Source organism: Anomaloglossus baeobatrachus, chromosome 7, assembly GCF_048569485.1.
Source record: "Anomaloglossus baeobatrachus isolate aAnoBae1 chromosome 7, aAnoBae1.hap1, whole genome shotgun sequence".
Taxonomy (NCBI): Eukaryota; Metazoa; Chordata; class Amphibia; order Anura; family Aromobatidae; genus Anomaloglossus; species Anomaloglossus baeobatrachus.
The window spans coordinates 7,909,021-7,920,975 of NC_134359.1; the positions used below are offsets into that span (position 1 = coordinate 7,909,021).

The following is an 11,955-nucleotide window of genomic DNA, read 5'->3' on the forward strand; positions in this document are numbered from 1 at the left end:
TGGCTGCAGAGCATCCTGGGACTTGCAGTCCTTCCTCTATGGCTGCAGATCATCCTGGGACTTGCAGTCCTCCCTCTATGGCTGCAGAGCATCCTGGGACTTGCAGTCCTTCCTCTATGGCTGCAGATCATCCTGGGACTTGCAGTCCTCCCTCTATGGCTGCAGAGCATCCTGGGACTTGCAGTCCTCCCTCTATGGCTGCAGAGCATCCTGGGACTTGCAGTCCTCCCTCTATGGCTGCAGATCATCCTGGGACTTGCAGTCCTTCATCTATGGCTGCAGAGCATCCTGGGACTTGCAGTCCTCCCTCTATGGCTGCAGAGCATCCTGGGACTTGCAGTCCTCCCTCTATGGCTGCAGAGCATCCTGGGACTTGCAGTCCTCCCGTCCTTCCTCCGCCTCGCGCTGATTATTATTTTGTGAGTCGCCATCATTTGTTTCCGTGGAAATTGAGATCCATTACAGAATAAATAAGCGTCTCCCGACCAGAGGCGACATTAATAACGTTAACCCCGCGGTCACCGGACACACAATGTTCAGAGATGACGGAGGATGAAATGGAGACTTTCCAATACACGTCCACAGACGGGGAGAGTCATGAACCCCCATAATCTGCAGATACAGAGCAGGACGCGGCAGGAGGAGACGTCGTTACAATGGATGCCAGGGTCTGTGCTGCTGACACACTGTAACGGAAGGGACTGGCATCTCTAGATTGTAAGCTCTTTGGCTCCGGGCCTCGGTGTAACCTCTGCTCTGTTTCTTCTGCAGCTCTTCCCGGCCGCACTCCAGACCTTATCTAGAAAGATTGTGCAATCTCGGATGAACAGCACGGCCGTGGGAATCTTCACCATAATCCTCGTCTTCCTCTCTTCATTTATTAATATGGTAAGAAATAGAGGATCGGTCACCGTATAGTCTCCGAGCGCAGCCACAGATCATGCAGCATTTACTGAGCCTTGTCTTATCCTCCAGAGCTGCACTCACTATTCTGCTGTTACATCAGGTCTTTTCCTCCAAAGCTGCAGTCACTATTCTACTCTAACAGTCTTAGCCTTGTCTTAGCCTCCAGTCACCCCCAGAGCTGCACTCACTATTCTGCTCTTACATCGTGTCTTATCCTCCAGTCACCCCCAGAGCTGCACTCACTATTCTGCTGTTACATCGTGTCTTATCCTCTAGTCACTTCCAGAGCTGCACTCACTATTCTGCTGTTACATCGTGTCTTATCCTCCAGTCACTTCCAGAGCTGCACTCACTATTCTGCTGTTACATCGTGTCTTATCCTCCAGTCACTTCCAGAGCTGCACTCACTATTCTGCTGTTACATCGTGTCTTATCCTCCAGTCACTTCCAGAGCTGCACTCACTATTCTGCTATTGTATCATGTCTTAGCCTCCAGTCACCCCCAGAGCTGCACTCACTATTCTGCTGTTACATCGTGTCTTATCCTCCAGTCGCTTCCAGAGCTGCACTCACTATTCTGCTGTTACATCGTGTATTATCCTCCAAAACTGCGGTCACTATTCTGCTATTGTATCATGTCTTAGCCTCTAGTCACCCCCAGAGCTGCACTCACTATTCTGCTATTGTATCATGTCTTAGCCTCCAGTCACCCCCAGAGCTGCACTCACTATTCTGCTGTTACATCGTGTCTTATCCTCCAGTAACTTCCAGAGCTGCACTCACTATTCTGCTGTTACATCGTGTCATCTTCCTGTCACCCCCAGAGCTGCAGTCACTATTCTGCTGTTACATTGTTTCTTATCCTCCAGGCACCACCAGAGCTGCACTCACTATTATTATTATTATTATTTATTATTATAGCGCCATTTATTCCATGGCGCTTTACAAGTGAAAGGGTATACGTACACTATTCTGCTGTTACATTGCTTCTTATCCTCCCGTCACTTCCAGAGCTGCACTCACTATTCTGCTGCTACATCGTGTCATCCTCCTGTCACCCCCAGAGCTGCACTCACTATTCTGCTGGGTGCACTATGTCACTACCTAACATTCCTTATTTTGCAGTTCATGTGCAGTAATACCGATCTGAGGAATTGCCTTGCTGCTGAGTTCACCGTCCCCCTGAACAGTGTGACCCCGTGTCTGGTCAGGACCTCTGCCTTAAATTACAGCCTGTCCACGGAGGGTGGATTCTGTGGGGATCCGGCCCCCAACTGCAACTTCCCAGAGGTACAATGCGATCCATAATGGTGGCAGGTGGGGCTTTAAAGGGCCGTGCGCTGTAGTGACCCTGGTGTTTCGGCAGTACTTCACCGCCTGCGTGCTGCTCAGCCTCCTGGCCTGCTCCGTCTTTCTCCAGATCAGCAGCATTGGGAAGCTCATTCTGATGCTGATCATCGAGCTCATCTACGTCATCATCGTGGAGGTCCCACAGGTGGCGCTCTTTGATAACGCAGATCTTCTGGTGGCAGCCAATGGGATGTGAGTATCGGTACTGACACTGCTATGTTGGTAGCTCCTGTGTTATCATCTGCAGGACATTTCTTATGCTCCAGAGCAACACTCACAATTCTGCTCACTTCAGAGCTGAAATCTCCCAGCATCCCGTCTGCCTGGTCTGTACAAGCGCTGAGATTTGGCTGCTGTATCAGGCTGTGTGATAGCTGGGAGGATGGGGCCGCCTGGTGGTGGTAGTGCAGCGCTGCAGGGTGATAGCTGGGAGGATGGCGCCCCCTGGTGGTGGTAGTGCAGCGCTGCAGGGTGATAGCTGGAGGATGGGGCCGCCTGGTGGTGGTAGTGCAGCGCTGCAGGGTGATAGCTGGGAGGATGGGGCCGCCTGGTGGTGGTAGTGCAGCGCTGCAGGGTGATAGCTGGAGGATGGCGCCCCCTGGTGGTGGTAGTGCAGCGCTGCAGGGTGATAGCTGGAGGATGGCGCCACCTGGTGGTGGTAGTGCAGCGCTGCAGGGTGATAGCTGGAGGATGGCGCCCCCTGGTGGTGGTAGTGCAGCGCTGCAGGGTGATAGCTGGAGGATGGCGCCACCTGGTGGTGGTAGTGCAGCGCTGCAGGGTGATAGCTGGAGGATGGCGCCACCTGGTGGTGGTAGTGCAGCGCTGCAGGGTGATAGCTGGAGGATGGCGCCACCTGGTGGTGGTAGTGCAGCGCTGCAGGGCGATAGCTGGAGGATGGCACCACCTGGTGGTGGTAGTGCAGCGCTGCAGGGTGATAGCTGGAGGATGGCGCCACCTGGTGGAGGTAGTGCAGCGCTGCAGGGTGATAGCTGGAGGCTGGCGCCACCTGGTGGTGGTAGTGCAGCGCTGCAGGGCGATAGCTGGAGGATGGCGCCACCTGGTGGTGGTAGTGCAGCGCTGCAGGGTGATAGCTGGAGGATGGCGCCACCTGGTGGAGGTAGTGCAGCGCTGCAGGGTGATAGCTGGGAGGATGGCGCCCCCTGGTGGTGGTAGTGCAGCGCTGCAGGGTGATAGCTGGGAGGATGGCGCCACCTGGTGGTGGTAGTGCAGCGCTGCAGGGTGATAGCTGGAGGATGGCGCCCCCTGGTGGTGGTAGTGCAGTGCTGCAGGGTGATAGCTGGAGGATGGCGCCACCTGGTGGTGGTAGTGCAGCGCTGCAGGGTGATGATCCGCCGTCGCCTCTGATTATTTTTTGCTTCTTCTCTTACAGCGACTCGTCCAACTCCACCATGCACTGGTAAGAAGCGCGGCCGCGGCTGCAGATATTTGGAGATTTCAGAAGAAGAATCCTGGGTTTCTCCCGGAATTTGTAACTTTTCACGTCTCCTGACAAAAAAGAAACTGAAATTGTGGTGCCCTATTGTTAATGTCTTCCATGGGTCCTGCCCCCGACCCTATAATCTGCCCAATGCCCCCGGGTGCTAGTGACAGCGCCATCACTGCCGGCCTCTGATGAGACGTCTCGTGTCTCCACAGCTCGGACGGCGTTCCCAGAGTCACCCTGAAGATCGCCACGCCGGTGATCATCAGCGTCTTCGTGCTGGCGCTCTACCTCCACGCTCAGCAGGTGGAGTCCACGGCCCGGCTGGACTTTCTGTGGAAGCTGCAGGTACAGGATGGATCCCGGCGCTGGAGTCACCTCTGCGCAGCGCTCCGGCACCAACCGCTCTCCTCATACCTCATGTTCACCCATTTTACCTTCCAGGCCACGGAGGAGAAGGAGGAGATGGAGGAGCTGCAGGCCTACAACCGCCGGCTCCTGCACAACATCCTCCCCAAGGACGTGGCGGCGCACTTCCTGGCCCGGGAGCGGCGGAACGACGAGCTGTATTACCAGTCCTGCGAGTGCGTGGCCGTCATGTTCGCTTCCATCAGCAACTTCTCCGAATTCTACGTAGAACTTGAGGCCAACAACGAGGGTGTGGAGTGTCTGCGGCTCCTGAACGAGATCATCGCCGACTTCGATGAGGTGAGGCCGGGGGGAAAGAGACGGTGAGGCCGGGGGGGAAGAGACGGTGAGGCCAGGGGGGAAGAGACGGTGAGGCCGGGGGGAAGAGACGGTGAGGCCGGGGGGGAAGAGACGGTGAGGCCGGGGGGGAAGAGATGGTGAGGCCAGGGGGGAAGAGACGGTGAGGCCGGGGGGGGAAGAGACGGTGAGGCCAGGGGGGAAGAGACGGTGAGGCCGGGGGGAAGAGACGTTGAGGCCGGGGGGGGAGAGACGGTAAGGCCGGGGGGGGAAGAGACGATGAGGCCGGGGGGGAAGAGACGGTGAGGCCGGGGGGGAAGAGACGGTGAGGCCGGGGGGGAAGAGACGGTGAGGCCGGGGGGGAAGAGACGGTGAGGCCGGGGGGGAAGAGACGGTGAGGCCGGGTGGGAGAGACGGTGAGGCCGGGGGGAGAGACGGTGAGGCCAGGGGGGGAAGAGACGATGAGGCCGGGGGGGAAGAGACGGTGAGGCCGGGGGGGAAGAGACGGTGAGGCCGGGGGGGAAGAGACGGTGAGGCCAGATGGAGAGACGGTGAGGCCGGGGGGAGAGACGGTGAGGCCGGGTGGGAGAGACGGTGAGGCCGGGGGGAGAGACGGTGAGGCCGGGGGAGAGACGGTGAAGCCGGGGGGGGGGGGGGGAGACGGTGAGGCCGGGGGGAGAGACGGTGAGACCGCTTATCTCAGAGGTCGTCCTAGATGTGTGAACGGCTCCCAGTCACCACTCACATCCAGATCTGCACCGACACCTCTGCGGTTGGTGTGACGCCTCTCATACACTGATCAGATGGAGGGTGTAAAAAAACTACATCTCCCACAATACCTTGCAGCAGGTAGGTCAGAGACCCCCGAGACCCCACCGCTCATGTACTGATGACGGATCTCGGCCTCTTCACAGATCATCAGTGAGGACGAGTTCCGGCAGCTGGAGAAGATCAAGACCATTGGCAGCACCTACATGGCGGCTTCTGGCCTGAACGACACGACGTACGATAAAGCGGGAAAGTCGCACATCAAGGCCCTGGCGGATTATGCAATGAGACTGATGGACCAGATGAAGTACATCAACGAGCACTCCTTCAACAACTTCCAGATGAAAATCGGTGGGTGCACGGTGGGGGAGGGGAGCGCCGATCCTGCAGACAAGAGCTCATCAATGTGCCCATCAGCTCCTGTGCCCATCCTCCCCCATATCCATCGTCCTTGTGCCCGTCATCCTTCGTTCCCCGTGCCGGTCGTCCCTCGTGCTGTCAGCCCCCATATCCATTGTCAGTGCCCGTTATCCCCCATGTCCGTCGGACTGTGCTCCTCGTGCCCTATGCTGTCGGCCCCCGTATCGTCATTGTGCCCGTTGTCTCCCCGTGCCCGTCGGCCCCCGTCTCTGTTGTCCTGGTGCCCATCGTCCCCTGTGCCCATCATCCCCCTTGCACGTCATTCCTTGTGGCCGTCGGCCCCTGTATCTATTGTTATTATGCCCGTTGTCCCCCAGTACCCGTCGTCCCCTGTATCTGTCATCCTTGTGCCAGTCATCCCCCTCGTGCTTGTCGTCCCCCGTATCAATCGACCTTGTGTCCGTCGTCCCCCGTATCTGTCGTCCTTGTGTTCATCGTCCCCCGTATCTGTCGTCCTTGTGCCAGTCGTCCCCTGTATCTGTCGTCCTTGTGTCCGTCGTCCCCCGTGCCCGTCGTCCCCTGTATGTCGCCCTTGTGTCCGTCGTCCCCCGTATCTGTCGTCCTTGTGTCCATAGTCTCCCGTGCCTGTCGGCTCCCGTATCTGTCGTCTTTGTGCCAGTCATCCCCCGTATCTGTCGTCCTTGTGCCCGTCATCCCCCTCGTGGCTGTCGTCCCCCGTATCTGTCGTCCTTGTGTCCGTCGTCCCCCGTATCTGTCGTCCTTGTGTCCGTCGTCCCCCGTATCTGTCGTCCTTGTGTCCGTCGTCTCCCGTATCTGTCGTTCTTGTGCCAGTCGTCCCCCGTATCTGTCGTCCTTGTGCCTGTCATCCCCCTCGTGTCCGTCGTCCCCCGTATCTGTCGTCCTTGTGTCCGTCGTCCCCCGTATCTGTCGTCCTTGTGTCCGTCGTCCCCCGTATCTGTCGTCCTTGTATCCATCGTCCCCCCTATCTGTCGTCCTTGTGTCCGTCGTCCCCCGTATCTGTCGTCCTTGTGTCCGTCGTCCCCCGTATCTGTCGTCCTTGTGTCCGTCGTCCCCCGTATCTGTCGTCCTTGTGTCCGTCGTCCCCCGTATCTGTCGTCCTTGTGTCCGTCGTCCCCCGTACCTGTCGTCCCCTGTATCTGTCGTCCTTGTGTCCGTCGTCCCCCGTATCTGTCGTCCTTGTGTCCGTCGTCTCCTGTGCCTGTCGGCTCCCGTATCTGTCGTCCTTGTGCCAGTCGTCCCCCGTATCTGTCGTCCTTGTGTCCGTCGTCCCCCGTATCTGTCGTCCTTGTGTCCGTCGTCTCCTGTGCCTGTCGGCTCCCGTATCTGTCGTCCTTGTGTCCGTCGTCTCCCGTGCCTGTCGGCTCCCGTATCTGTCGTCCTTGTGCCAGTCGTCCCCCGTATCTGTCGTCCTTGTGTCCGTCGTCTCCCGTGCCTGTCGGCTCCCGTATCTGTCGTCCTTGTGTCCATCGTCTCCCGTATCTGTCGTCCTTGTGTCCATCGTCTCCCGTGCCTGTCGGCTCCTGTATCTGTCGTCCTTGTGCCCGTCATCCCCCTCGTGGCTGTCGTCCCCCGTATCTGTCGTCCTTGTGTCCGTCGTCCCCCGTATCTGTCGTCCTTGTGTCCATCGTCTCCCGTGCCTGTCTGCTCCCGTATCTGTCGTCCTTGTGCCAGTCGTCCCCCGTATCTGTCGTCCTTGTGTCCGTCGTCCCCCGTATCTGTCGTCCTTGTGTCCGTCGTCTTTGTGTCCGTCGTCTCCCGTGCCTGTCGGCTCCCGTATCTGTCGTCCTTGTGCCAGTCGTCCCCCGTATCTGTCGTCCTTGTGCCTGTCATCCCCCTCGTGTCCGTCGTCCCCCGTATCTGTCGTCCTTGTGTCCGTCGTCCCCCGTATCTGTCGTCCTTGTGTCCGTCGTCCCCCGTATCTGTCGTCCTTGTATCCGTCGTCCCCCGTATCTGTCGTCCTTGTGTCCGTCGTCCCCCGTATCTGTCGTCCTTGTATCCGTCGTCCCCCGTATGTCGTCCTTGTATCCGTCGTCCCCCGTATGTCGTCCTTGTGTCCGTCGTCCCCCGTATCTGTCGTCCTTGTATCCGTCGTCCCCCGTATGTCGTCCTTGTGTCCGTCGTCCCCCGTATCTGTCGTCCTTGTGTCCGTCGTCCTTGTGTCCATCGTCTCCCGTGCCTGTCTGCTCCCGTATCTGTCGTCCTTGTGCCAGTCGTCCCCCGTATCTGTCGTCCTTGTGTCCGTCGTCCCCCGTATCTGTCGTCCTTGTGTCCGTCGTCTCCCGTGCCTGTCGGCTCCCGTATCTGTCGTCCTTGTGCCAGTCGTCCCCCGTATCTGTCGTCCTTGTGTCCGTCGTCTCCCGTGCCTGTCGTCTCCCGTATCTGTCGTCCTTGTGCCAGTCGTCTCCCGTATCTGTCGTCCTTGTGTCCATCGTCTCCCGTGCGTGTCGGCTCCTGTATCTGTCGTCCTTGTGCCCGTCATCCCCCTCGTGGCTGTCGTCCCCCGTATCTGTCGTCCTTGTGTCCGTCGTCCCCCGTATCTGTCGTCCTTGTGTCCGTCGTCTCCTGTGCCTGTCGGCTCCCGTATCTGTCGTCCTTGTGCCAGTCGTCCCCCGTATCTGTCGTCCTTGTGTCCGTCGTCCCCCGTATCTGTCGTCCTTGTGTCCGTCGTCTCCTGTGCCTGTCGGCTCCCGTATCTGTCGTCCTTGTGTCCGTCGTCTCCCGTGCCTGTCGGCTCCCGTATCTGTCGTCCTTGTGCCAGTCGTCCCCCGTATCTGTCGTCCTTGTGTCCGTCGTCTCCCGTGCCTGTCGGCTCCCGTATCTGTCGTCCTTGTGCCAGTCGTCCCCCGTATCTGTCGTCCTTGTGTCCGTCGTCCCCCGTATCTGTCGTCCTTGTGTCCCCCCCCCCCCCCCCGTGCCCGTCATCGCACAGCAGATGGTTTGTCCTGCAGTATGCTTCGGACGTTTCGGTGGTGCTGGTTTGTTGAGCTGAGGTTTCGGCTGCGGTTTGCTGATTTTCGCGCACTGTCTGTAGTTTTCCCGTCAGTTTGTGGCACTGCGCGTGTGCCGTTCGACAGTCCCCGGCATACAGCAGCTCATATCTCAGCTTCCCCGATCCCTGGGGTTTTCCATGCAGTGCCAGACACTGTGCGCTGAGTAACGGGCGGCAGCTGGCAGCGATAGATGACGCGTGGGCAGCTCACGCACAGTAAATAGCAGATGACGCTCATCTCAGCTGTTGTTTCTCAGGACTGAACATCGGGCCCGTGGTTGCTGGCGTCATCGGAGCTCGTAAACCCCAGTACGATATTTGGGGGAACACGGTGAATGTGGCGAGTCGCATGGACAGCACTGGCGTCCCGGAGCGGATTCAGGTGGGTGATGGCGCCGGCCCGTCCAGGCGTGGCTGGGGGGGGGGGGTTGTGATCATTCGCTCAGGGCTGTGGTTGCGTTTCAGGTCACCGCGGATCTCCAGCAGGTCCTGGCCGCCTGTAACTACTCGCTGGAGTGCAGAGGGGTCGTCAAAGTGAAAGGCAAAGGCGAGATGACCACCTATTTCCTAAATGAAGGACCCTCAAGCAGTTAGCGACACGGGAGAAGCTCCGCTATCACAGTGCACTGATACACGTCCACCGTACCCGCCGGCGAGGAGCCAACACGGCTGCGAGCAGCCACGCGACCCCGGAGCTCCGGCAGGCTGACGGTGATCGACCAAAGATAACAATGAAGGCAAAACCTCCCGCGCAGGAGACGAGGACGGACACATTTATTGAAACAGCTCATTGATTTCCTCTATGGAGGAAGGAATGTATCACGGTACCAGACCGACGGCAATGTACGGACCAGTTCAAAACGCGTCAGAACCGTCCGACGGCCTTTCTCCTTGTGACCGGACCCCGGGCATTAGGAATGTTCTCACTGCCTGACTCCACATTTGGTAGAGGATGCGGGCAGGACACATATCTCTATATTTATTACTACAGATGTCACCCACACACGCCGAGGAGGCCAAAAACAAGGCACAGGGCGCCTCCTCCCGCAGCGGGTGCTGCCAGGGTCACCTTAGGTCCGTGCCCCGGACCCGCCGTGACATCGGCACCTTTTATAATTTTATTTTGTAATATTTTAGTGGAAGATCTAGTAAAAAACAAATCACAGAGGATATATTTTGTAAATTGTATACGAAGGCTGAGGCCACGTGACCTGAGCCCACAGCGCGTTTCCACCAGGACCGCACCAGTCGCTTCTTATTTACCTGCTCCGGACGCGGCAGTTTCACGAGTAGCACAATATACGGCAGAGAGCGGGCGCTCCCTCCAATTATCGGCACAGCGGGGGGTAAATTACCGTAAAGCTGCGCCATTCACTGACGCCCCGCGCTCGGTGTCTACACTCCGACCGTAAGTCCATGGCGGCTGCGCCCGAGGACGTGCCGCAGAACGTGGCTGGTGCGTTTGGTGTCGTGATTTCTGCCGCCAGACGTCTGCAGTGTGACTTTTTTTTCACACAGATTTTTTTTTTATGCGAAACACAAAATATGAAAATGCAACAAAAGCGTAAAAGCAATGGCGATTCCAAATCCGGATTTATTAACCCTCGTTCACCCAGCGCCCGGATGCAGAGGTTACTGCAGCCTTCAGTGGCACCGGAGCTCGTGGAGCGCGGCTTTTGTGAGTCAGAATGGCGCAGGTTTTCCTGTCCCCCGCGGGGTCCTCGCGTCCTGCTGGCAGCGGGGGTCCGGCCATATATCGTCCTCCCGTGAAGCTGCCCGCTCTCATCACGTAGGTTTCACGTCGCTCCAGATCTCCGGAAACCTTTACTGTATTATTTATATTTCACTCCATTAAACGCTTCCATCTGCACCACGGCCATTTTAGTAAACGCAGCCCCCACATCCCGCACCCTCCGCACCGTGCTCGCGGCCCTCACCCACACTGGCGACGTCTTTTGTTGGTCATTTGGTGCAGCGTTGATTTCCCATGGAAACTAAACATCTACATTAAATGCTGTTTTACTGCTGTCCATGTGGATTATTGGGGATCGGGAGGGTGTGTGTGGGGGGGGGGGAGGATGAAGCTCTGCAGGACCACCGCTGCCGGAACAAAAGGACAGACTGCAGTCCTATCCAGAGCTGCATTCAGAATTCTGCTCGCCAGCACTGTGTGTATGACCACAGTGCACCGCCGCACATCATTCTCTGCCAGGAGCAGCGATGTACAGAGATCCAGCAGAATGGAGAGTGCAGCTCTGGAGGGAACTGGAGAGGAGAAGATGGAAGGCCTGACCTATGCGAGATGGCTGGAGCTACAAGGATGGAGGAACGGCAGGAGACAGCGCCCCGGCATGTCAGACATCTGGGTGATCATTAACTCTTTAATCCCAGGCTGCAGCTGTGATACTAGGGGGTTGGCTTCACTCAATATGGGGGATGAACCCGTCACCCCCCACTTTGCTCCCACTGGTAGGCGCCATCTGCTCTCTCGCTTTGACTTGGCCTGTATGGCCGGCAGCTTGAACCTCTGTTAGGTCGGACCTCTGTCCCCAGGTTCCCTCTCTGCTGCTGTGCCCCGGACACGAACCTCAGTAAGGTCCCTGATGGGCCCTCACCGGGCAGATTGTTATCAGGCGAGCCTGCAGCGTCCTCCTGAACGAGGGCTCTGCACCCCGCATGTGCTCGGCCCCGTGAGGAAGTATTAACCCTTTCCTAGTGACTGCTTCTCCCTGACTCTGATTCTCCAGGTCCAGTGGATCTGGGGAGCCCCAAGGCTGACTGGCACCCTGTTACCCAGAATGGACCCAGCATGTTAAGGGGGTGCCCATAATGACACAACCCTGAACACAGTCCCCATTGGGGAGGGCATCCCTGCGTATGGTGATGTGAGAAGTGTGTAAACTTCCTGGGTTAACCTCTTCCTGCCTGGGAAGAATATGATATTCCCTGTAACGACCAGTCTCGGGGGCACTATATATATGCCTCTAAATCCTCCTATAGGTCATTCTGTCCATGCTCCTATAAATCCTCCTGTCCATGCACCTATAGGTCCTCCTGTCCATGCACCTATAGGTCCTCCTGTCCATGCACATATAAATGCTCCTGTCCATGCACCTATAAATGCTCCTGTCCATGCACCTATAAATGCTCCTGTCCATACTCCTATAAATGCTCCTGTCCATGCACCTATAGGTCCTCCTGTCCATGCACCTATAGGTCCTCCTGTCCATGCACCTATAAATGCTCCTGTCCATACTCCTATAGGTCCTCCTGTCCATCCTCCTATAGGTCCTCCTATAGGTCCTCCTGTAGGTCCTCCTGTCAGGTGATTGCCCAGTCTCATGTCAGCCCATCACATCAGTCTTCACCAGGCCTAGGCATGGATGGGTGGAAA

The 11,955-nt window shown here is 57.6% G+C and overlaps 1 protein-coding gene across 1 annotated transcript in view; it reads left to right on the forward strand.

The window, feature by feature from the left end:
* ADCY5 (adenylate cyclase 5) overlaps positions 1–10,589 on the forward strand; it is a 204,122-nt gene extending 193,533 nt beyond the window's left edge. The window contains exons 12-20 of the mRNA XM_075318723.1: positions 772–888; positions 2,032–2,196; positions 2,273–2,448; positions 3,647–3,673; positions 3,913–4,045; positions 4,142–4,405; positions 5,317–5,521; positions 8,819–8,943; positions 9,027–10,589. Of these exons, the coding sequence (XP_075174838.1) occupies positions 772–888; positions 2,032–2,196; positions 2,273–2,448; positions 3,647–3,673; positions 3,913–4,045; positions 4,142–4,405; positions 5,317–5,521; positions 8,819–8,943; positions 9,027–9,155 (1,341 nt within the window). The 3' untranslated portion in view covers positions 9,156–10,589. The remainder of the gene's footprint in view (positions 1–771; positions 889–2,031; positions 2,197–2,272; positions 2,449–3,646; positions 3,674–3,912; positions 4,046–4,141; positions 4,406–5,316; positions 5,522–8,818; positions 8,944–9,026) is intronic.
* The last annotated feature ends 1,366 nt before the right edge of the window (positions 10,590–11,955 follow it).